This window comes from Chlorocebus sabaeus, chromosome X (assembly GCF_047675955.1).
Source record: "Chlorocebus sabaeus isolate Y175 chromosome X, mChlSab1.0.hap1, whole genome shotgun sequence".
NCBI classification, from domain to species: domain Eukaryota; kingdom Metazoa; phylum Chordata; class Mammalia; order Primates; family Cercopithecidae; genus Chlorocebus; species Chlorocebus sabaeus.
In genome coordinates, this window is record NC_132933.1 from 119573836 (window position 1) to 119601535 (window position 27700).

General features: G+C 33.1%; 1 protein-coding gene across 2 annotated transcripts in view; it reads left to right on the forward strand.

Moving 5' to 3' along the window:
* DMD (dystrophin) overlaps positions 1–27700 on the forward strand; it is a 2258239-nt gene that overhangs the window by 113910 nt on the left and 2116629 nt on the right. The window contains exon 1 of one of the 2 annotated variants that reach the window (XM_073013821.1): positions 11680–11991. The exons of the other annotated variant lie outside the window; for it this stretch is intronic. Within the exon in view, the coding sequence (XP_072869922.1) occupies positions 11961–11991 (31 nt within the window). The 5' untranslated portion in view covers positions 11680–11960. Of the gene's footprint in view, positions 1–11679; positions 11992–27700 lie in introns of those variants that run through there. 2 annotated transcript variants of the gene reach the window in all.

Genomic DNA, 27700 nt, shown 5'->3' on the forward strand with positions numbered 1-27700 from the left:
TTTTGGATAACAGTCCTTTAACTGATATGTCTTTTGCAAATATTCTCTCCTATTCTGTGGCTTGTCTTTACATTCTTTTGACAATGTCTTTTGCAGTGTAGAATTTTTTAATATTAATGGAGTCCTGCTTATCAATTATTTCTTGCATAGGTCATGTCTTTGGTGTTATATCTAAAAAGTCATCGCCAGACCCATATTGATTTTCTCCTATGTTATCTTCTGTGGGTTTTATACTTTTGCATTTTACGTTTAAGTTTCTGATCCATTTTGAGTTAATGTTTGTGAAAAGTATAAAGTCTGTGTCTAGATTCACAGTTTTGCATGTGGATGCCTAGTTGTTCCAGCACCATTTATTGAAAAGGTTGTCTTTGCTCCATTATCAAACATCAGTCAGTTGACTATATTTATGTGGGTTTATTCCTGGGTTCTCTATTCTTTTCCATTGATCTATTCTGTTGCCAATAAGACACTGTCTTGGTTACTGAAGTCTTGAAGTAGAGCAGTCTCAATCCTCTGACTTTGTGCTTATCCTTCAATATTGTTTTTGTTTGTTTGTTTGTTTGAGATGGAGTCTCTCTCTGTCACCCAGGCTGGAGTGCAATGGCATAATCTCGGCTCATTGCAATCTCCGCCTCCTGGGTTCAAGCAATTCTCTCATTTTAGCCTCCCAAGTAGCTGGGATTACAGGCAAGTGCCACCACTCCCAGGTAATTTTTGTATTTTTAGTACAGATGGGGCTTCACCATGTTGGCCAGGCTGGTCTCATACTCCTGACCTCAAGTGATCTGCCCGCCTCAGCCTCCCAAAGTGCTGGGATTACAGGTGTGAGCCACCACATCCAGCCCTTCAATATTGTTTTGGCTATTCAAGGTTTCTTGCCTTTCCATATCATTTTTAGAATCTCTTTGTTAATATCTGCAAAATAACAACAAATTTTGATTGGGATTGCATTGCATTGAGTCTATAGATCAATTTGAGAGTAACCGACATATTAACAATATTGAGCCTTCCTATCCATGAATATGGATTATCTTCTGTGATTTCTTTCATCAGAGGGTTACAGTTTTCCTCATATAGTATGTATTTTGCTAGTTTTAGATCTAAGTATTTAATTTGTGGGGGGTGCTAATGTAAATGGTTACAATCAATTTTTGTTTATCTTGCATCCTGCTACCTTGATGAATTCACTTATTAATAATTTCTAGGAGATTATTTACAGATACCTTGGAAATTTTTTTTCATGCCATCTACATATAAGGGACAATTTTATGTCTTCCTTTCCTGTCTGTATGGATTGATTTACTTGTCTCGCCTCATTGCACTGGCTAGAACTTTTAGCAGTATGTTGAATAAGAGTGGTGAGTGTGTACATTCATGCCTTGTTCACAATATTAAGGGGAAAGCATTTAATACTTCACTATTAAGTATGAAGTTAGCTGTAGGGTTATGTAGATGTTGTTTATTAAGTTGAGGAAATTCTCCTTTAGTCCTATTTCTCAGACACATTGTTTCAAGATTAGATATATTAGTTTGTCAAATGCTTTTGGTACATTTATTGATAAAATTGTGTGATTTTTCCTCTATACCTGTTAATATGGTAGATTGTAGTGACTGATTTTCAAATATCGAGCCAGATTTACATCCTGGAAATAAACCCCAAGTGATTCATTAGTACATTGTTGAATTTTATGTGCTGAAATTTTATTAATAAATTTTGCATTAATATTTGTAAGGAATATGGATGTATAGTTTTCTTCTTTTGTACTGTTTTTCTGGCTTGGGTAACAGGCTATTGCTGGACTCAACATATATACTCAGAATTGTTGTCTTCCCCTCCATGTTCTGGAAAAGAATGTGTAGAATTGGTGTTAATTTTTCACAAGTTTGGCATATTTTTTCCAATGCATTTGTAGAAGTTTGTTTTTGTAGAAGTTTTTAAATTATGAGTTATATTTCCTTAATAGTTATACTAATTGTCTAGTATATCCAAATTATTGTTAAATAGCCAAACTCTAGGCTATTGAAATTGCCCATTTTATTGATTTACAGTAGTTTGTGCCTTTTGAAGAATCAATCCATTTCATCTAAATTATTAAATACTTGTGCTAAGAATTGTTCATAGTAATCCCTTATTGTCTTTTTTTTTTTTTTTTTTTTTTTTTTTTTTTTTTTTTTTTTTTTGTATTTTCCAGGCCTGTAGTAATATTCCCTACTTCATTTCTGATACTGGTAACTTGTGTCCTCTCAATTTTTTCTTTATCACTTAGCACATTGTCAATTTTATTGACCTTTTTGAAAAAATAGCTCTTTGTTAATGAATCTTCTTTACTGTTTTTCTGCTTTTATTTTCATTAGCTTTTACTCTTTATTATTTTCTTCCAGAGGTGAGAATTTTGATTACTGATTTGAGACTTTTCATCTTTTCTAGTATATGCATTTGGGAGCAGCTTTTTAAAACACAATGCTTAATTTAACTTAAATGACACTATTTTACAGTAGGCAGTACATATGGTATTATCTTTAAAACCTGGTTGTGCTATTAGGTACCTTCCTTAGACAAGAGTCTTCAAACTTATTCAAGTTCTTCAATTAGCAAGTCAATTAAAATGTCAGCTTTTCTTTTAATATACCCAAGGTATAATCTATTTGAGGGCAGGGACCTGAAGTTGTTAGCTCATATCATTAATGTAGAAAATCTGGCCCTAATAAATGTTTCATAAATAAATATACTTTTATTCCATGGACCAGTTCCATTGTTTTAAATGACAATTTGTTACTATGGTCATCCCATAGTACCAAGGTTCATAATTTATTTTAGCATACACTTGCAAAGAGATTTGGTTTGCTCAAATCTCAAAAATTCAAACTTTATTTTAAATTTTATGATGATCTGGATCATAAGTTTCTTTATTTCCCTCTCGTGCCTGTTTCCTTTTTTCCAACTGATATCATTAAACTCCTATTATACCCAATGTACTTTTGAGAGCTAAAATTGTCAACATAATATAAATAGCAATTAATTCTTAATATCAAGAAGTTTACAGCTGAGTAGTAAAGGTGCATTCATATTGTTAGACCCAACTACAAGTGGTAGTGAGGGGAAGCTAAAATAAAATCTTCATAAAGTAAATTTAAACAAAGCCCAGAAGAATGAGGGAGCATACAATACACAAAGGATAAAATACAAAGAAATTGCAAGTAGATATAATTTTATTCACACAACAAAATGACAAGCAATAGTGATAAAGTAACTAAAAAGGAAGACACAACTGTTTTGGTGGAGGTTGCCTTCCATCAGGTAAGAAACACCTCAAACATACACCCAATTTATTTATCACACACGCAAAAAGGGAGTAAAGCTACGTGCTCAGAAAACATGTATGATGAATTTTTGAAATAATCTGAGATATAATAGTAGGAAAGCACATAACATAACTCAAGGAAGTTCAGAGATGTATTGTAGGGTTGAAAATGAAGGCAAGGGCTACATTGCATAGAATCTATTCATCCTTGATCATATTTTCTACAAGGTATCACACTAGTACTGAGTATCCTTCCACGACTGAAATGGTAGGGGTGAGCCTGCTTGCTAAAAATTCTTCTGTTGTGTTAGTGGCAGTGGCTCCACTCCTTACTACCACACCCATTTTGCAATTCTCTGCCCTGTTTTTTGCCCTGGAAAGCTTGTTTCTTCATTTGTATCACCAACGCCTCTTGTGCACTAACTTTCAGGAAATTATATAACACCAGCTGGAGATCAGAGGGAAAGGAAAAAAAAGGTTTGGATATTTGTGTTCCACTTCACATATGGCTCACTAAGGTCCTAGTAGTGTCTGTCCTTTTCTATTGTTATTCTAACATTATTCCTTCACCTTGACATATTAGGCCTGGAGGTTGAAATAAATTGCCTCTCTTGCTGCTTCCTAGGTGACTCATCATCCCTTATTTGTTCTCATCAGCCTTCCTATATGTTTGTCCATAGTTCTTTCACTGAATTATTATCTGTTAAATGCTTTTGAATCTGCCGCCTATATTTCCTACCAGGATCTTCACTAATACAGAATAAGAGATACAACTATTAAAACATGTTACTGATTCTCAGCTCACTAGCATCAATGCATTTACTTTCTTTGTACTCATAATACCTTTCTTACATGCAGAAATCTTTTAAAATCTTCATTAATCCCTATACATGTACCTCATAAAATGGTTGGGAATCAATCCACAAAGTAAGGAGTCATTATTTTCACAACACGGGCAAATTAGTTTTGAGTTTTGCTTATATTTGATCTTGACTCTGTAGATAGTACTGATATGTAGTACCAAGTCCTGAAATCAAATCATTATGCAAATGTCATGGGCTTCATTGTTTATGGAAATGTGAGTTAAGATCTATTCTCACTTTTATGAGTTGTAGCTCTTTTTTTTGTCCAGTGGAAAAAAAATCTGAACATTTAAAAATGAACTCACAAGGTTCCAGATATCCATTTACTAATTTTAACGGGAATTAAGATGGTGTCAAGTAAAATTTATTTACACACACACACACACACACACACACACACACACAAATCTCTAAAGTATCAACCATAGGTGGAGTGGGGAACCTGGACCTTCATTCCCACCTGACAACAAGGCAGCACACTTCTACCTCTATCTTCCACCAGAATAGTCAGAAGGGGACTAGCTAAAATAGATTTAAATAAGATCCAGAGTCTGATAATGTAATATCACAAATGCCAAAAAAGAAAATCTCAACTGGAATGAAAAAAAGATAGTAGTCACTTATACTGACATGACAAAGATGGCGGAATTATCTAGCAAGGATATTAAAGTAGCCATCCTGAAAATTGTTGAGTAAGCTATTTAAAACATTTTGCGACAAATAAAAAAATGGGAAAAGTCAGAAAGAAATAGAAGGCATAGAACAACATGGTATTTTAGAGCTAAAAATATCATAATCAAACAAAAATGTTCAATAAATGGTGTCAACAGTAGAATGGAGGTGAGGAGACGGGAAATCTGTGTGCAGAAAGATAGGACAATAGAAATTACACAGTCTTAACAAGAAGAAAAATAAAGTGATTTTAAAAATAAAAATATTCTCAGTATCCTGTGGGATTATAATAAAAGATCTATAGTTTATGCCATCAGAGTTTCAAAAAGGGAGGGTATTGCTGAACAAGTACTCAAGCACATAACGATCAAAAAATACCAAATTTTTACAAAATTTAAAATACAAAACCCTACAGATTGAAGGAGCTGAGTAAGCAGGATAAACCCAAGGAAACCCATGCTTAAACGCATCATAGTCAAATGTCTGAAAACTAGTTATATTAAAAAAAAAAAAAAGTCTTAAAAACAGTGAAAGAGAAAAGACACTTTATAGGCAAAAAAGTTCAAATGACAGAGGATTTTTTATGTGAAACCATGAAAGCCAGAAGGAAGAAGTATGACATTTTTCAAGTGATGAAAGGAAAGAACTGTCAACTTCCAGAAAAAGAAGAGGAGGCAACACTTCCAAATGTACTTTATGAAGAATAAGTATTTTGACAATAAAATCAAGTAAGCACAGCAGAAAAGTCAACAAATTACAGACCAATAAAACTCATGGATATAGAGACAAAAAGTCCTTAACAAATTTTTACACATTATATTAAGAAGCTAAAGAAGAATGATCACTTGATCATATCAACTGATGGAGGGGAAAAAATGTTTGACAAAATTCAATACCCCATTTATGATAAAAGCTCTCAGAAAACTAACAATGGAGGAGAACGTCCTTAACTTGGAAAAGAATAACTACAAAAATCTTATAGCTAACACTGTAATAATGATGAAAGAATTTACACCTTTCTTCCTAATATTAGGATTAAGGCAAAGACGGTTGCTTTTAGCCCTACTATTATTCATAGTATTGGAAGTTTTAGCCTGTGCAAAAATGCAAGAAAAGTAGATAAAAGCATACAAATCAGGAAGGAAAAGTCATACTGTCTCTATTTGCAGTTGTTATGATTATCTATGTAAAATCCCAGGCATTCTACAAAGTTACCCTTAGAAATGATGAGTTTGTTAAGGTGTTAGGCTACAAGATCAACTTTTAAAAGTCAATTGCTAATCAATGAATATGAAGTTTCATTTATATAAGATGAATAAGTTCTAGAGATCTGTACAACATTGTGTCTATATGTAACAATACAACATTATAATGTAAAAATCTATTCACTGGATAGATCTCATATTAAATCTTCTTATCACAGTAAAATAATTATTAAAAGTTAATGATATTTTTGTATAGAAGCAGTGAACTACTGAAACCCAAAATTTTTCACATAATATCTTACAGTCACTCCAAAACAATGAAATACTTATGAATCTAATGAAACACTTACAAGATCTATATACTACAAACTGAAAAGCTAAGGAAGTAATTCAAAGACTTAAATAAACAGAGATATATACTGTATTAATGGAATTGGAGGATATAACATAGTAAATATATCAATTCTTCCAAAATTAATCTATAGTTTGAATGCAATTCCGATCAAAACATCAGTAAAACATTTTTGTCTATTTCGACATCCTCCAAATTGCTTGAATTCTATTTGTCTTATTTTTTCTGGTCCTAGTGCCTATAAACTAGCCCATAAACTAGCATGTTTTCCCATTGGACTTAACTACTAAAGAGATTTTTTTAAAACACCTAAGAAATATATGCCTTATAATATGGGTAACATTTCAACCAATGTGGATCACTGTGGAAAAAGGAAGTAGAAATGATCCAGAATGATTTTTCCCTAATCAATAAATTTGTGAATTTTTATACAAGTATATTACCTAATAGGCCTGTTTCTTTTTAAATTATTTGTCCTGTGAAGCTGCATTAATCATAATGCTTGGAATTATGTTAAATAATCAAACAAGTTGGAAAAATAGCCCTGCACTTCCAAAGTAATATAAAATAACGTCTTTAGGTTTCCAATTATTTAAGAATTAACTCCGTGTTCACTTTTAGGTTTACCATATTCAGTTCTTTCTAATTAATATGCCATCTATTTAATAACACGAGGATGGCTGGTTAATGTTGGAATATAATCATGGGCCAATCTTTATTTTACAACATGGATCATCTAAGTGTAGGCAAAAAAAGTAATTTAAAAAATGTGTATGAGTTCAATGTAATAAAAATTATGCTTTACATTTTTGAAAAATGTATGTCTAATTAATTCATCTGTAAACAATTGTAATTTTATTAAAATTTTCAAAAAGTAATTTCAACTTTCATTTTGAAGTGAGGTACATGTTCAGGAGTTTGTTACAAGGGCATATTATGTGATGTGGAGGTTTGGGGTACTGATGATCCAGTCACCCAGGTAGTGAGCATTGTACCCAATAGGTAGTTTTTCAGCCCACACTCCCTTCCCTCCGTTCCCCCTCTAGTAGTCCCCAGTATCGATTGTTCCCATCTTTATGTCCACTGTGTACTCAATGTTTTGCTCCCATTTATAAGTGAGAACATGCAATATTTTGTTTTCTGTTCCTGTGTTAATTTGCTTAGGATAATGGCCTCCAGCTGCATTCATCTTGCTGCAAAGGACATGATTGCATTCTTTTTTATGACCGTGCAGCTAACCAAGGAGGTGAAAGAACTATACAAGGAGAACTACAAAACACTGCTGAAAGAAATCAGAGACAACACAAATAAATGCAAAAACATTTCATGTTCTTGGATTGGAAGAATAAATATTGTTAAAATGGCCATACTGCCCAGAGCAATTTACAAATTCAATTCTAATCTTATCAAACTACCAACGTCATTTTTCATTTTTCATTTTCATTAGAAAAAACTATTCCAAATTTGTGTGGAACCAAAAGAGCCCATACAACCAAAGCAATCTTAAGCTAAAATAGTAAAGCAAGAGGCATCACACTACCTGACTTCAAACTATACTATGAACCTACAGTAACCAAAACAGCATGGTACTGGTACAAAAATAGACCATAGACCAATGGAACAGAATGGAGAACCCAGAAATAAAGCCACACACTTATAACTGTCTGATGTTTGACAAAGTCAACAAAAGTAAGCAATGGGAAAAGGACTTCCTATTCAACAAATGGTGCTGGGAAAACTGACTGGCCATATGCAGAAGATTGAAACCATACCACTACTTTCCATTATATACAAAAATCAACTGATGATGGATTAAAGGTTTAAATGTAAGACCTCATACTGTAAAAAAATCCTAGAAGAAAATCTGGGAAATACCCTTTTTTACATTGGTCTTGGCAAAGAATTTATGACTAAGTCCACAAAAGCCATTGCAACAAAAACAAAAATTGACAAGTGGGACTTGACTAAGCCAAAGAGCTTCTGCAAAGCAAAAGAAACTATCAACAAAGTAAATAGACAAAGAATGGGAGAAAATATTTACAAATATGCATCTGACAAAGGCCTAGTTTCCAGAATCTATAAGAAACTTAAATCTACAAGCAAAAAACAAATACATTCATTAAAAATGGACAAAGTATATGAACAGACACTTTTTTTTTGAGACAGGGTCTTGCTCTTAGTCCAGGCTGAAGTGCAGTGGCACTCCATCTCTTAAAAAAATGAAAGTTTCTTAAAAAGCAAAACAGGAAAAGAACTGGTTTTGGAAACTCTGCTGTTTTCCTTTTTTTGTGCAATCACATGCATAACAGACAGTAGTGCCATTAAATTAGAAATATGAATTTATCTAATCACAATACAAAGCACTGTGTAAAAAAGCTGAGTATGATGAAATAAATTAAAGATAACCTAAATATTGGACATACATACTATGTTAATGAATTCAAGGAACCGATATGGTAAAAACATCAATTCTTCCAAAATTGATTCATAATTTTAATACAATTCCTATCAAAATTCTACCTGAAAGATATTCTGTAGATAGATCTGTACATCTATTTGTAGATAACCTTATTCTAAATTTTATATGGTAAATTATAACCACACTCTTGGGCATTAATCTAGAGAAATGAAAAACTAAAAACTACTTGATTGTTTTGCAGCTTTTTTGTAGTGGCCAAACCCTGGAAACAACGAAAATATCCCACAGTATGTGAATAGTTAAAGTAACCACAGAACACCCATGCCATGAACTACTACTCAGCAATAAAAGGAAATAAGCTCTCGATGACAACTTAAATGGATCTCAAGTACATAATGCCAAAACCCAATCTCAAAAGGTTACATACCGAATCATTGCATTTATCTAATATTCTTAAAATGACAAAATTATAGTGATGGAGAATAAATTGATTGGTGCCAGGCTTTAGGGACGTTTAGGGAGGGTGACTGGTGTGACTATAAAGGGGTAGCATGAGGCAGATCTCTGTGGTGATGAAACAGGTGTTTATTTGTTGAAGTTGAGGTTGCAAAAATCTGTGATGAAATAGAAATATGTATATACATATCAATGTCAGTATCCTGGTTTTGATATTGAATTGTAGTTATTGTAGAATGTTGAATTGTAGTTATTGTAGTTAATCTTTGGAAGAAACCGGGTGAAGGGTACATGGGATCTCTGTATACTATCTCTGCAAATTCCTGTGAATCTATGAGTATTTGAAAATAACAAGTTAAAATAAATTTTTAAAAATTCTGTGACAGTTATTAAAAATGGAAATTTGAGCAAGTTCTTTTATTATGGATCTAATAATACTTACGAGATATAGTTATTCTGAGGACTAAAGGAGAAAGATAAGTGATTAAGGGACATAAGAAAGTACTGTGGTGACACAGTCTGAACTGGAATTCATTATGTTTGGTCTAAATTTTATTTTACATGCCTTTCGCTTTTCCAGTTATTGTAAACATACATTTCCACCTGGATTATAAAATCTTAAGGGAAGTATATGCATTCCACACAATGCAGAAATCATTACAGGTGCCAAATAAATTCTGATTATCATCTAAGGCTGAATGGCAATTAAATGTATCTGAGGGCATTCAGATCTATCAGGATTTGGTGCTTTAGATATTACCCAGGACACATCTTTGTTACATTTAGAATCACAGTTGTTTTTAGAAACATACACTTTAGGGTTTCTCAAAGTTGACCATGCGTTAGAATCACCAGTAAAACACAGAGTTCTGTGTCCCAACCCCAGAATTTCTGACTTTTGAGGTCTCGTGTCAACTTGCATTTCTCAGAAGTTCCCATGTGATATTGATGTTGGCTTGGGACTGACAAATTGTATTCATGCCTTGGCCTAAACAAGGGTTTATGTTTGTAGAAAACTCACAGTACAAGATGTAAAGGGGACTTATACTCTGGGCAATATTGTACCTCATAGCATAGAGGGACACTGATGCTAACATGTAGACTTAGAGCCAAATCAGCCCCACAACAATTGTTTTCATTTTTTTCATGTTGTTTTATGAAAATTTTGCTTATATGCATATTTAGACAACCACACAGAGGAAAGGAGGTGACTTAGGGAAAAGAATGTTTTCAATTAAAATTAAGCCTTATGTTTTATCTCATACACATTTTGCTGGGGAAAATAACCATGTTATGACAATAATATTCTAAAATGCAAAATGTATGATTAACTATTAAGGTAAACATCACAGTCTGACTCAATAATTTTTTTTATTTTTGTCTATTACTCATTTCAGTCGCAAGCAGTTGAATGTTTGACAGAGAAAAATGAGTCTGTCACTTTAACAAATGATACAATAAAAACACTCAAACAAAAATTTTAGTAGGGATTATTATAACTATAAAAAGAATATCTTTCTTTAAAAAATGCTACCAATGTTTTATATCAATTTGGGGCTTGCCTGTTGCATAAAAGTAATAAGGAACAAGATGAAGAAGACTTCTATTGGCAAAGAATGATTTACATGCTGAATGACATAATACAACTGCATTCACTTAATACAGAAAAAAAAGAGCCTGTATTCAGAACCATTAAATGATCATTAACTCAATGTCTACGAAAATGGTGTTTTAAGAATTGGCACCAGAGAAATGGAAGAAAGAATAATTTGTTAGTAAAGAAGTTTTATCATAATTCACAACTGAAATTTAGGATTTGAGAAAAATGTTTTTGCTCCATTATAAGAATATTCTTTATTTTAGCAGGAAAACATGTCCCACGAGACCTACACACACATTCTGCCTTCAGAATTCAGCTGCTGTGTTCTGCTGCTGCTTCTCTTATTCAGACTGTTGGCATCATCAATACATGACTTTTGCAATCAAAAATCCCAAGGGGAAAAAATAACTTTGGTAGGCAGTGGATACATAACAAATGCATAGATTATTCTGGGCATTTCTTTTTATTTGGTAGAGTGAAATTTTTGGTGTTGTTGAGAGGATAAAAAAGGCATTTAAAAGTCAATTTTAAATCGGGATTTTCTGCTCTGTTATAAATTCACATGAAAGTTACAGAAAATATTGTTATGGTTTTGTACTGAATAGTTTTTGTGTTTGGAAGGCTTTAAAAGCTAGTACTATGTCCACTGTGCTATTCTGGTTTGGATATTAATCAGAACACAGTTGAGCATTATTTGAATTCACAGAGCTTGCCATGCTGGAAGCACAACCTTATATGTAGTGACCATGGACAGTCCTATTATGGGAAACCAACTTGAGAGAGAAGGCGGGTCACTTGCTTGTGCGCAGGTCCTGGAATTTGAAATATCCAGGGGCCTCTACAGAATCCTGGCATCAGTTACTGTGTTGACTCACTCAGTGTTGGGATCACTCATTTTCCCCCTACGGGACTCAGATCTTAGAGGCAATTACCTTCAGAGAAAAACGAATAGGAAAAACTGAAGTGTTTTTTTTTTTTAAAGCTGCTGAAGTTTGTTGGTTTCTCATTGTTTTTAAGCCTACTGGAGCAATAAAGTTTGAAGAACCTTTACCAGGTTTTTTAAATCGCTGCCTTGATATACACTTTTCAAAATGCTTTGGTGGGAAGAAGTAGAGGACTGTTGTAAGTACAAAGTAACTAAAAATGTATTTTACTGTGGCATATGTTTAGTTTGTGACAAGCTCACTAATTAGGTAGATTGATTTTAAATTATCACAGTAGTTTGCAAAGAAGCATAAATGTTATATATACTGCATATATATATGTATTTATTCAGGAATATATATTTTTCATTGGGAAAACTTTTCAATAGAAATTGAGTTTATAAGTTTTTCTTTGCAGAAGAATTAAACACATGATTTCTTGATTAATAAACCACTGCAGTAATAGAATATGCAGAATGTCATTTGATTATAACAGATTATTTTGATTGTTGTGAGATAGTTTGTATATCTCAGTTATTATTTTGACTAGTTGATACTTCTGTATTTAGTAACAGTTACATAAAGGTTACTGACCTGACATATATTCTCAATTGAACTAACTACTGTATAGGAACTACATGGAGGCCTAAAAGTTAGGAGAAGTTTCTCTGACATATCATGGAGAAAATAAAGAATAAAATGAGTTGGGACGGAAAATTGAAGGATGTGAAAAGTATTGATAAAGATTTAATTGTAATGTTGCTTTCTCGCATTTACTATTTCAAATGCTCTTTTCTATAGCATACCATGATGATTATTTCAAATAATGATGTGATCTATGCTATCAAATGATCAGATGATCTCTTGGGAAAACAACATACAAACTTGAGGAACTCCTAATTATATTTAGTAGTAAATTATATTTAGTAGATGTTTCAAGTCTATTATGAGCTAGCTTTTCAGTTCAATTTTTTAGTTTGTCTTTCATATAGAAATGCAACTATTTTGTTTATTTTTAAGAAAGTCATGATGACTATTGAAGGATTTAAAAATGGACTGTGGCACAACAGTAAAAATAATATATGATAAGGACTGTGTGTCCCAAAAAGATGGGAGTTTCTCTCTTCCCCACCCATCTTTGACTTGTGGAGTATAGTTATTCTAAAATAGATATGAGAGCGATGCCTATAATTAAGAATGAAAAAATAAGTCTCTCCAAATAAGTAATGCTCCACAACTACTAAAAAAAAAAAAAAAAAGGCAGAAGTTTTACCACTGTGAAAAATTTGTGGAAATAAGTTAACATTGTCCATGTATTGAGTCACATTAAAAGCTACCAGATTTTATAATACAACATTTTGTTACATTGTTTGCTTGCTTCATAAATTTCTTTTGGTGAGTATCATTATTGCTTTTAGATTGAAAAACTATTATATTTACTATCATTACAAAAATATGCATGGCATATATCTGTTGTTTGCAATATACACATATACACGTATTTTTATTTGTCATTTTTATTTCTTTGATATATGTAATATAAATACTATCAAAATCACTAGTGATTTTATATATATATATTCTATATAATTAACAACATATACTAGTATATAGAGCAATTTTGAAAGAATATATGCAATTCTGCTGGAATGAAGCAAGGTAAACCTATACTCTGCTTTGTCGTAGAGAGTTGAAAAACTTTCAGTTCTTAGAATGTGAAGGAAGGTAATCTTTCTGGGACATGTCCTGTAGGATTTTTTCACACTGCATTTAAAAAATCATCAAGTAATGCCTATGCAACATGACAATGAGTTTGTTAAGGAAAATGGAGATATACTCAGGGCTATATTATACATTAAATTGTGTTGCTTGACAATATACTACTATTTGGATGTCTGACATTTGAATCTGGTTTGTAAATTTGCCTTAGTTTGAAAAACTTACAAAAGTACATTTTGTTTTTTAAACAGAATAGTTACTCTGTAAAAGAGATCACCGTATTGTCAAACACATTGTATTGTTTACTTTTAGAATTACTCAAATAATGCATTGTAAAGAATTATTCAAATAGTGTATGGCAAATAGATATTTCATTTGAATATATTTAAATGATGTAAGTCATCTTGAGGTCTAATAAAATCATCTTTTAGAATTTCATTTGCAGAATCTTTTAAAGACATCTTAACTATGAAAAAGAGATCGCTGATCTAAATTGTGATATACTGTTAATACAAAATTTTGGTGTATCTTACATGGCATAACGTTATGAAAAATGCAACAGAGTATGTCATATGGATGTTATTCTAAACTTTAAAAAAGACTACAAAGTGTTTTATGCATAATTACATTATTTAAGGGGAAATAGGTGTTGGTTGACACTTCTAGCTAGACAGTACTGAATTGCAAATTCATCATTTGGGCAGAGATATTAATACAGCTTCCTCTTTATTCCTATAGCATTCATTTGAAATCCCTGTACTCCACGTCATTTGCTATATATGAAACAAATTGTCAAGTTTTTAACCACTTGTGTAGTTTAATAAAAGAGATTAAAATCATTGCCTTGGAAACATCAGGTGTTTTTCAAAATTCTATTTTATTATCTTTCATCAAAATTTTATCTCAAGAGTAAAACAAAGTGATTTCCCAAACTTTCCTTCTCCTTCCACTTTCTATTGTAATATTTTTCTAACTTATTAAAAATGATTTATCATACTCTTTCATCAATTTATTCTTTATTTCATCACACATATGAGAAATACAATATTTTGGTATGAGTATATATGTTTATATATACGCACATTGATATGCATTCAAATCACAGGGTATTAAGTTTCCTAAGAGGGTCTAATTAGAAATTAACCTTTAAAGATAATTTTCTGTTCATTTTTCTAAATTTTCTATTTTAAACACACATCAGTTTTTAAGGAATTGACAAATGAGACTAATGTACGTTCCCTGTCTCACAACACAGAACAAACCATGAAGAAAGGATTTATGGGGCCTGAGGTTATACAATTGGGGGTGCTATTTTCAGAAAAATAATACAAAATTAGATACAGCCTTGGGAAGGGCCCCTCATGTAAGTAAGTCTTTAATAGTTTCTTGGGAAATCACCTCTGTATGAAGAGAAGTGTTGAGATTTAATCTTTTCCCAGTTACATTTTAAAATAAAATTGATGCTAGTTATATTTCTTTAGAGCATTTATTATTTCTCAAAGACAACCTTTTATTTAATGCAGATTAGAGAGTTAAAAGAATTTATAATGGTAGGAATTTGACATTTCTGCCTTTCATTCTGAAAAGATACATTGATTAAAGTGATGTCAAACTCAGTTAATGGAGGCGGTGCAGTTATTTGAAATATACAGGGTATGTAATTTGAAGGCACGCCAAATCACAATGACAAGGAATAATGATGACCTTGGTTTATTTTTATACAGTACATTCAGGTTTTGACTGGATTCAGAGAGAGGCAATGGTTTTCTTTCTCACAAAGTCCTGCTATAGTCCTAGGAGGTTTGTGTTCTGTTATCAAGGCAGTTGGTTCACATTGGAATATTTTGTTGGGAAGGTCATGGGCTGCAATATGGGAAATAAACCTTTTATTAAATGCGACCGGGTTTCATAGCAGAATCTCATGGAAGTATTTCCCCGTGTAGAGTGTGCTCAATGCAGTATACTGATCTTCAAAAAACAAACAAACCAAGCAAATAAATACTTTGTAGTCTTCACCTTTTCCCTACTTAAAACATCTATTAGTCAGACTTCCTTGGGGTTTCATGCTATAAAATATTGACACATGTGTGGAGTTCCGAAGTTTCATTTTAATACAGATATCAAAGTTAAAATGGCAACACCATGGGATAATTTATTATTTTACCAATTTTGGACGTTTTTTCTATTTATGTCACTTATAGAATTGTCCCTAAAGTCCTTGCAAAATTTCAAGCTCCCTCTACTTAATCCTAAAAGTGAGTATGTCTTCCAGAGATTCTGATATCCCCTTCGAATGGGAGAGTAACTCTGCTATTTGTGAATCACTTGTATACTAAATATAGTTCCAAGATTAACAGCTAAAATGATTTTGTTTATTTTTTTCATGAGACTTATAGTACAAAAAGTTTGTTTCCCTCATATATTACAGTATATTATAGCATTCAATGTGCCTTCATAAACCAGATGGCTCCTCTAGAGATTCTGAAATACTTTAACACTCAGGGCATAGCCTTTCTCTTTCCCCATTCATGATTACTTCCTTGAATATGGCCCCCCAAAAAAGACAAAAAAAAATACATTTGGCTTCAGTGTTTTAAGGGTATATAAAATTTCTCAAGCACAATTCTGATAGGCAGCAGACAAATGAGGATGAGGAAGGGAAATGGCTCTGCTGGCTCATGCTTAAAAGTGTCCTCATATACAGGGAAACAACACACCCTGGGGCCTTTTGGAGGGTAGAGGGTTGGAGGAGGGAGAGGATCAGGAAAAGCAACTAATGGGTACTAGACTTGGTACCTGGGTGGTGAAATAATCTGTACAACAAACCCCCATGACACAAGTTTATCTATGTAACAAACCTGGATTTTTAGCCCTGAACTTAAAATTTAAAAAAAAAGAAAAAAAGTCCTCATCTCATGACTATACAATGTCTACCTCATTCCCATTAAAAACAGTCCCATTAGGAACAGTACTCCTTCTTTTATAGCTCACATCTTCTATTTAGGCTGCCATTTTAAGAGATAATTTCTATTCAACTCCGAGCTCGATCTTTATTTTAATCTGATATCACTCATTCAAAATACCTGGGAATTTCAGTAGGCAACGGAACACACAGAGCAATTTTCTGGAGGCCTACAACCTCTGAAGGTGACTTTGCGTTGTATATGTAATGATAGCCCTGAGAAAACCAATGTTCTTAGCAGTCTGGATTTGGTTTAGAAATCAATTTATTCCTGCTTTCCTTTATGATCTTTTGCTTTCTCCCTCAGTACCTCACTTTCACTCTGTCATTATGTGCCCCATTCCTCACTAATGGGAAGTGGAGGAGAATCACAATTATCCTTTAATTGAAGTGGAGCTGTCATTTCCTTGCCATGCTGATAAAATGTTGTTGCTGTTGTTGTTTGTTGTTGTTCTCAAATGACTCTTTCAGACTGTTTAACTCAGTTTTTTGATTACATAAAATTTTAAGAAAATAGTTGTCCATAAATTAAAAATGTTAACAAATTGATGAATTGATTTTCTCATGTCAATTTTGAAATCTGAAATATATCTAAGACTAGTGAATAATGTGAATAATATCTAGGTCTAGTTACAATTTGAATAAAAGAATCTGAGGAAGAGCTTTGCCTTTATTTTTGCTTATTATTCATTTAAGTTTAGTTATTTATTTTAGTAGAAAAATGTGGTTGTGTCAATGAAGAGGAGGAACATTAAAATGCATTATTAAAGCCAATGCTTATCCATGTAATGAAATGAGAATGTAGATAGCTTAATGGGTTTTGAAGAGGATTAAGATAACTTTAAAGAAACTTCAAAAAATCAGATGCTTGAATCATGATGTTTTTAGTTTATATTTAATAAATATGAAAACTCTACATGGGCATATCAACAATGAGGAATTCACATATATATCATGAAGTCTTTTGCTAATTTATTTTCAACTTTTAAATGTTTTCTCTTCACTATCATGAAAAAATTGATTTTTAAAAAAGGTCAGCCTTAGCTGAGCACAATTACCATTATAGTGTCCCATATTATTTCCAATTATGGGCAAATAAAATGGTTACCCTTTAAATGTTTTTACCGTCTTCTTGGCTTTTGTTTTGTTTTGTTTTAAAACGTTCTCCCTTCTTCCACTCTGCTTTTGGCTAAGACTGTCATAGAATCAGGACTATAAAAGGGCATAAACATCAGTAGCTTTTTTCTCATTCCTGGCACTCATCTTTATTTGCACACAACTTGTCTCTTCCTTTATCAGATTACAGTAGCAATAGTACCTTAGCTTGAGCTAAGTGCTGACTTAAAGGGCAAGGGAATCAGTACACTATTACAAGTGCGGATTTTAGCCTTGGAAGCTGTGTGATGAAAAATTAAAGAAATAAGAAAGAAAAATTACAAAATCAGAATGACCCAAGTATTTTCATCAAAGGCAAATTGAGTAATTCCTTTTTATGTTGGTGCTTAAGAAGGATGTATTAGAAATAAATTGGTGACTAAGTGAACAAAATATTAACAAACTAGTTGAGTAAGTGAAAAAATAATAATCTGCAAAAATGATGAATCCCAATGACTCTCACATATTGCAAAATAGGAAGGAAAAGGGGGAATTTAGACTTTAAAGAGCGTAATCAGACGCAAGCAATGTTGGCTTGTTGGTGGTTAACTAAAAACGCTTACGGGAAGCTCAGACAGCTGGGGAATCCTGATTTAGTAGACGCTGAAGGGCAGGGCATGAGCCATGTGAACAGCTGCTGAAGAGCTAGAGGATTCCTTTGGATTAGGTGTACACACCCCATCTCTAATGGGCTGTCAGAGAGCACCAAGTTTTATCACAGAAGCTCACTTTGCTCAAGTCTATGACTTTTGCAGTGTTTTGCCTTAAATATCTGAAAATGGATTGGCTCTCAAATCCACAAATAAAAGTATCAAAATAAATGACTCTAAAATTTGAATTGTGTGGTTTGGGGCAACCCCAGTTTAAAGAAGGGACTTACAGCTGATGATTTGTTATCCATTTATTGATTCATTTGTCCATGCAACAAATATACATATAGAGTGCCAATTTTCTGCCAGGTACTGTGTTATGCTCTGGAGATAGTATTCTAAGCAAGTGAACTCAAAGAGAGACTAGCATTTCAAGGAAGATGTGCTTATTAAATACACACACACAAAATACTTGCATTGGGGATAAGGGCTATACAATAAAATACACATTGTAATAAGAATGTGTAATAGGGAGGATTAGACCAGTCTTTGAAATTGGAGAAATATTTCTGAGAAAAAAACATATATTCAAAGCAAGGCAAAGAAGAATGAGGTTAGAGTATAGTTGTACAAAAGAAAAGAGGGAGCAAAAATATCCCTGTCAGAGGGAGCAATGTTTCTGAATGTGGAAAATGGTATGGATAAAGATCTAAAAGAACAGCTTTACTAGAGTATAGTGAGTGCAGAAAAGTGTGGAACAAGCTTGCATCTGAATGTCAGATTGGGGTCCAATCATCCAGAGCCTTGAAGGTTATAGAAATTATTTTTCTCTTTATAGTAAGATCAATGGACAGCCTTATGGGTTTCAGGTAGAACACCGATGTAAACATATTTGTATTTTTTAAGACTATCACTCTGTTTTGTGTAAAAGAGATTGGAAATTGCTAAGGGTAGATGAAGGACTATCAATCTGAAGCAATTATGGTAGCTCCTCCAAGGTGCAGAAGAAGGTGATTTGGACTAGAATGGTGACAGTGGAGATGAAAGAAGTGGATCTATTCAAGATTTGTATATGAGATAGAATCAATAGGAACTGGTGTATTGCATGCTGTGTGCTCCATGAAATGCACAACTGGGTGATAATGGTGCCGTTTGCAAGAAGATTGGAAGGGAAATTGGAACAATGGGAAGGATGAGGGATGTGGATGCTAAGGTGTTTGTTTTGTTTTGTATTTTTATGTAGAGCGTGGGTATTGTGCCTAGAAATGAAGTCATTATTAGGGATTTAAATATGCAACTCATGGAGTAGATGACACCAGCTAGAAAGATAATAGAGTGTGAAGAGGAGATGGGGAATTCAGTAAAGAAGACAAAAGCACTAATAAAAAATCAGAGAAGACACATCTAGAAAAAATGATGAAATTCTAAGGAAAATAATATTTCCATAAAGAGGCCTGTTCCTTTCAATCTCCAATTTAATGACTTTATGAATGAGGATCCCACTTTTAGCATCAGGTGTCTTGGTTTCCACAGTCTCTACCATCTATTTACCCCTAATTTCCTCCCATATTGCTATTTCTGTGAATATTACCAAAATGTTGCCTTAGTAGAAAAGCTTCAATAAATATTTAAATTGTATAATGTATTCAGCTTTTTTCTGTACTCTGCACTTCCTAAAAATACCTTCTTCGGAAACCCCATCTCAACTGACTACTGTGTAATGAAATGAGCCTTCAGTGTAAAACATTTATCATAGTCTGAATTTCAATTGCTCAGTCAGAATTGTTGAGTAATATGAAAAATCATCCTTTAGAGAATACAGAATTGCATAGATATGACAAGGTAAGTTTGCACTTTATTTAATGCTATTTTAGTTGATATAGATGCTTATTGGAGAAATGTCTAAAAATTCTGGAGGACCATTAGTAAAATTGATTATCCCTATATCTGCAAAAATGGTAAAAATACCTAGGAAACATTGACATTTCAGTTTAAATAAAGCCAGAATCATAATAAAGAGATAGAAGGCATTTGAGTAATTGAATCTAATCATGGATGAATGTAATGTACTTATCAGTTAGCTCTGGAGGAAGTAAGACTCGATAGAATAGTAATATGATATTGAGCAATTTTTTTAACATTAGGTTTTTAATTACTTATAACTCAGCATTGTTGAACACCTATGTTCTCTTTGATTTTTATGAGATAGCATCTCTAAGTCAGAGAACAGACACACACATATATATATGCATAAAACTATAAAATATCAAGAAATTTATAAAGCATGGTACAAATCAATCATAAATGATTAGTTATGAATAGTGCAATTATGGACATTCTCGTTGAATAATCCACTTTTATAAATAGGCATAAGAGTATGGACATACAGAAATGTGAATTAGAGAATGATTGTAAGAAGCAGTGAGTCAAAAAGAATTAATGAACCATTGATTTCTCCTACATACACAGCTATTGACAGTACCCTGTGTGTGCATAGCACTATTCTAGATTCAACTAATCTTCAATGATAATACTGTATATACCATTTAACAAGCCTGTAATAAGTGTCAGGAACTTCTCTGAGTACATCACATACATATGTGATAATTTCCATATTAACTGTAGAAGGTGGGAAATATAATCATCTAAATTTAACAGATGAATATGTAGAGGTACAGGGAGGTTAAGTAATTTGCTTAAGGTAACTCAGCTGGTATGTGATAGAGGCATGATTTTAATGGTGGCAGGATGACAGTAGGATTAAAGATTCTTAACCAGTCAGTTGTCACAATCTCTCAGATTTTAATAGAATTCTAAAAAGGACAGAACAAAATATAAAATGGCAGGGATCATAACATCTTCTAACAAGAACTAGACATGTTCCATTGAGGATGCTCTTTAAAAATAAAACCCATTAAAATTTTGGGTTGTTTACTCAAAGCCTATAGAAATTGGCATATTATATTTTCTTAGATAAAAACTGAGTATCCTAAATAGCTCATATCCATTCTCTAGACTTGCACGGGGAGGTGTCTATGATAATATCCATAACAGTTATCTTGTTTCACAATTTTATTACTATCTCAATCTTCTTACTTTGTGAAGAGGAAAAAGATCAAAAAATAAAACTAATACAGCCCTGGTTTGTTTGTAATCATCTACAGCTAGCCATTCTTAGAGTGATCTCACTAGTTGTTCTTTTAGATTTTATTTCAGTTATACATAGGCAACTGTGCTACATGAACAAAAATCTAACAACTGGGCTAACCTGAACATGATTTAGTATTATAAAAAATGATTTACATAGATTAATGTGCCATACTATTTTGAATAGTACTTGGCATAAACAGTAGGTTATTTAAGTCACTATAATTACTGTTGCCTTTTTACATAAATAAGTTTTTCTTTTATCTTCATTATGTTAGTCATCCACAGTATGATATTTAGTTGTATATATTCATATAGTGTACACTATACAATTCTAGAGTGTACCAGTAACATGGACTATTAATATTATGCTACAAGGTAAATGACACCCCTGGAGTTAAGCAATGTGCACTCTGTACAATAACGTCACATTGGCATTCTCATATATATGATTAGAAATAATACTGAGAGTTTCTCTGGCTTCATAAGCAATTTTATTCTCATCTCATAAAGAGGTAATGAATGCACACATATCTATATATTTAAAGAGAATGTCAGAGATCGTGATGGAACAGAATTATTCAAGATGTATAAATGAGGGTGGGAGGCAAGAGGAAGTCAGAAATACTCCCCAATAATTTATTTCAAATTAAAATCCTCTTGGTTACTGGCTGGTTGTGGTGGCTCACGCCTGTAATCCCAGCACTTTGGGAGACCAAGGTGGGCAGATCACCTGAGGTCAGGAGTTCCAGACCAGCCTGGCCAACATGGTGAAACCACATCTCTACTAAAATACAAAAATTAGCCAGACATGGAGGCATACACCTGTAATCCCAGCTATTCGGGGGGCTGTGGCAGGAGAATCGCTTGAGCCTGGGACGTGGAAGTTGCAGTGAGCGGAGATCTCGCCACTGTACTCCAGCCTCGGTGACAGAGTGAGACTCTGTCTCAAAAAAAAAAAAAAAAAAAAAAAAGTCTATTGATTATCATGTGTGTTTCCATGGTATCAATTGTTTAGTATTGTCCAGTAACTGACTAGGATATAAAACTATCAGGATAATATAAATTTTAACTGTTATTTAAAATGCATCATCTTAACTGTAAGGTTATTGATCTTTGGATAAGCTATAGAAATAAGCCTTAAATCAAAAATATATTTCAGAGACCCAGTAGGTTAATATGTAGCACTACTCTTTAATATTAAATATACATTGTTTTTATAATTTTACTGCTAAAATGACACTAAGATGTGTGATTATATAAAAATAAGAAATTGTTAGAATTTATTTTATTTTTAATCAATGCTGATCTATTTTTCTAGTGTATGAGATTAGATGAGGTTGTATGACATACCACTTGTCTAGGAAAAAATAAAGTCTTTATGACAGTGCGGTGAATGAAGTAATTAGCTCATTTCTTTCAATATTACTAGTGTGCATAGATCTCTCTTTTTGTCTATCTATCATACACAGACAGAGGTGCACATACATACACATTACCTGGAAATTAAGTGGTTTACATATGAAAGTTTTTGACTTTACTGATATTGTAAGATGAGTAACATGATAACTAATACAACACTGAAATACATTTTTCCATTTGAAAAGTGTAAAGAACACTACAACACGGTTGGGAAAAAACAACTTATTATGTTCAAATGTCATTCCCAATTGTAATAAACATATAATTATTTGTTATTAATTAAGCTGTTAATAATAGTATTTTGATATTCAACATTAGCAGTAACTGTGTTGGTTTCTTTTTTGATAATTTTTTAAGAAAATTAGATTATAAATTCTGTTACAGTAAAAATACAAAAATAAAGCAAAGTATTATCTTCTTTCTCTTATATGCATCAGTTGGACAAGACACTGAGATTGTCTTTTTTTTTAAATTGCACGCTTTCATTATTTTTCTATTCAAGCTTCACCCTGCTAAGTTCAAGTGAAGTAGAGGACTTCATGTCTCTAGAACCAATTAATGAAATTTCTTCTTCATCTTTCTTGAGCTTGCAGAAGGTCAATAGTGACTGTTTTCTCCCTTCTTAAAAATGTTGTTTTCTTTGTGATCTGTGCACTGTCCTCTCGTGGCTTCGCTACTACTTTGGAGGGTGTTTGTGTTCAGTCTGCGTTGTAGACTGATCCTCTCTTCTCAGCCTTTAAAAATTAGGTTTCCTTGGAATCTAGTCCGAGTGTAATTCTCTTCTCATAATAATCTCTTCCTTGACCATTGCACTTATGTCCACAGCTTTATTAACACCTATATACAGATAACTAACCAAGTTATACCTCTAGCTTAGATTTCTCCAATGAATTCCAGAACTGTGATTTCAACTGCCTGGGTGGCATCTCCATTCTTATGTGATAAAGTCACCTCCCTCTAAATGCCCTAAGCAGAACTTTCTCTTCACACCACAAAACCTGCCTCCTTCTCATTGCTTTTCTTATCATTGAGTGGTGCAACCATTCACCCAGTTTCGCAAGCCAGAAACATATCTCATCCTTGAAACTCTGATCTTTTTTACCCAGTTATTTCTAAATCATTGCCAATCACTGTGGGTTTTATCCTCTAATATATTTTCATCCACATCTCTTTATCTCCTCTACTATCATCCTAGCCCAATATATTTTCTCTCACTAGGAATACAGTAGCCTTTCCGTTCCAGTTTCTCTGCATTCTCTCTTTCGTATTCTTGATAATCCACTCTCTAAAATTCATGCAGTCAATTAAATTTGAAAATACCACCACTTGTTTAATAATGTTAGTAGTTTCTCTTGGCTGCTAGGAAAGCCAAACAAAACAAAACAAAACAAATTTAAAAATCAAAGCCTAGACACTGCCTACCTCTCCTATCTCATTTCCCATCATGTTTCCTTTGCCTCACCCCCTTACTGGCTTTCTTTTTGTTCCCTGAATAGGTCTAACTTTTTTTTTTTTTTTACTACAGGACTTTTGTGTATGCTTTTCTATTTGTCTAGAATCTCCCCCTTTCCCCTTTTTTACCTTGATGACACCATTTTCCACCTACAAGCTTACCTCTGGATAGACGTCAGAATCCCCTAAGTACATCAAATTTTCCTACCATGTAACATCTGTCCATAACACATAGCACTGTTATGATTCCATATGTATGTGACTAATTAATACTTGCCAGTCAGATTATGTGGTAAGTTCTATGAACCAAGACACCTCAACTGTTCTTGCTCACCACATTTTTACCTGGAACCAAACACATTAGGTTGCCTGATACATATTTTTAAATAAGTTACTTGATGTGTAATGCTTTCATGAGCATAATTACTGATGTTTACATATAACATGTTATAATAATGATATTTTGATTGCATTTTATGAAAAGTTTATATGACAAAGCACTTTCATTTTGGTTAAAGCTTCAAATATAAATAAATAATAAAGATTTGCTTTTTGTCATTGGGTGCTGTTCCCTTTTTTTGATTTTCCATACTGCTTTTCACTTGTGGTTCTTGGTTTTGTTTTGTACTGTTTTTAACCCATGTCCTTTTTCTTTCCTTAATCTATCTTTGTAAAGTCTCAAAGAACTAGTATCTAGAATATATAAATATCACTCAAAACTCAACACTAAAACCAAAAATAATCTTAGTGAAAAAAATGTGGAAAAAATCTTAATAGACATTTCACTGAAGAGGGTATACAGATAGTAAATAAATGCATAAAAAGATGCTCAGATTCACTAGTCATTAAAGAAATGCAAATTAACACTACAATGAGTTATCACTGTATACTTATTAGAATGACTAAAATTAAAAAAAGAAAAACAGTGACAAGCTAACACTGAAAGCTAACAAGGATGCAAAGGAACTGGGTCTCTCTAATATTGCTGATGGGAATGTAAAATGGCACAACCATTCTAGAAAACAGTTTAGGAGTTTCTTGTAAAATTAAACGTGCAGTCACGATACAGCCCAGCAATTGTACTCTTGATATTTATCCCAGAAAACTGATATTTATGTTCACCCAAAAACCTTGACATGAATGCAGTAGCTAGAAACAAGAAATAGCTCAAGTATCCATCAACGAGTGACTGTTAAACAAACTGTTATATATTCATACCACTAAATACTACACAACAATTAAAAGGAATGAACTATTGATACTCAATATTCACAACTCCAATGGAGGTCAAGAGCATCATATTGAGTTAAAAAAAAAAGTCAAAAGGTTAAATACTGTGTTATTTCTTGTATATAACATTATTGAAATAGAATTATAGATATTAAGAACAGATATTGGCAGCCAGAGGTCAGGAATGAGGCAGAGGGTATGCTACACAATGGTGCCACAACGGAGCCTCGTGGTGATGGACCTGCTCTATATTTTGATTATGGTGTTTGTTACACAAAGCTACACTTTATAATGTCGAATAGAGCTTCACGTACACACACACACACCAGAGTCACACAAGTGCATACATGTCTATCTGGTAAAGCCTGAATAAGCTCTATGAATTATAGCAATAATTTCCCAGTTTTTATATTGTACTATAGTTTTACATGGTATCAACACTGGAAGAGGTAAAGTGAAGTTAGCACAAGATGTTGTTGCATATTTCTTTGCAACTTCCTGTGAATCTATAATTATTGCAAAACAAAAATTTGAAAAATGCAGGATTAGACTTTTAACAAGCTCTTGGTTTTCTGAAAGCTAGGGTATCATTACTAAATCTAATAGAGGATAAGTCTTGTAAATTAGTAAGTCCATCACTCAAGGTACAAAGGATGGTTTCATGCTAATCTGCTAGAATGCAATCCGTTTCTGTTATATGGGAACATGCATCATTTATTGAATAAAATATCCTGATTGAGACTGTATTCTATATGTCCTACTTTGTAACATAATACGTTTCAGGTTGTTTATGACCAAAAAGTCTATATGACAAGCGCTAGAAGTTATGCTGGTCCACGGGCATGGTAACTTGACAATGCCTGAGACTACTTCGGTTTTAAACTTGCCTCTACCTACAAAGGCAAGTAATCCTGGACAAGCCAATATTTATTTAACTAGTATCAATTGAGAGCCTGCCATATTTCCAGCATTGAGCTGAGCATGTCTACCACTGTCCTCAAGAGGAAATTAGGAAAAATAATGCCCCTTCACAAGCTTACTTATTGTTGGCTTTAAAAAGGGAATACATAAAATTTCTTGGTGAGTGTCGAAGTGTTGAGAATAATTTTTCTTTGTATTAACTTTTATTATTAATCATAAATAACTAATGTACATAACTCTAAAAGATAAATGTACATTTAGATACCAAATTGTATAAACAGATACATAGATCAAAAGACTACCTCTGATTTTATGTTTGTATGTGTGTGAATGATCTCCTTGCTTTTAATCTGGTCTTCACAAAATCCCACCCTGTAATTGCTGCCCCCGTTGAGTTTCTAAAACAAATCAGATTGTGTGCCTCCAGCTTAACATCCTTTAGAGAATCTTCTAGCTTCAGGGTAAAATCCAAGGTCCTAACATCCAAGGTCTTTCACAGTATGGCATCTGCTCATGTCTCTCACCTCCTGATCTGCTATTCCCCACCAGGAACACTTCTGTCTAGATATAAAATTACTTTGGTTCAGCAAATAAAATAACTTCGGTTCATGTAATTTTATGTTTATGACTTGTTCCCACTTCTTGGAATGTTCTCCCAACAACCACTATCACCATGTCTCTTCCACCAATGACTATTAATATTATTTTCATCTTTCCTTATAGAATATTGTTTAAAAGAATTCCTTACTACCCTAGGTCAGAAAATGGTGTCCCTGATATGTGTTCTTATTGTAAACTCACCGTGGATAATTCTATACAAGCAAGTATATTATATCCCCTATTTTAGCTGTCAGTTTGCTTCTCAGCTTCTGACTCACAATCTTGCTCCTTGAGAAGATAGCTTGTGCTTATTATATGTGGATTAATTGTGCCTAACAGCTTGTAGGTACACAAATGAATGACTACATACCACAGCATTTATCTGACTATTGTTTAGTCATGACATCACTGTACACATATCTGAAACTCAGGCATCATTCAGATTGGAAAAGCCTTATGAATACTGGCATGCATTATTTTGCGCGCGCACACACACACACACACACACACACACACACACACACACAATAGAACAGAATGGGATAAGCCTAAGTAGATACTTTTTTGTCCTGTGTATTCAATATATTGGAAAAATTATAAACCTTAGACTAAAATGTTGGTTGCTTAATTTGGATGATTCATATAATCCATCGTGCTTTTGGTTATCTGTGTACTTTGTTTTCTCTATTTCTTTCCTAGTCTCAAAGGAA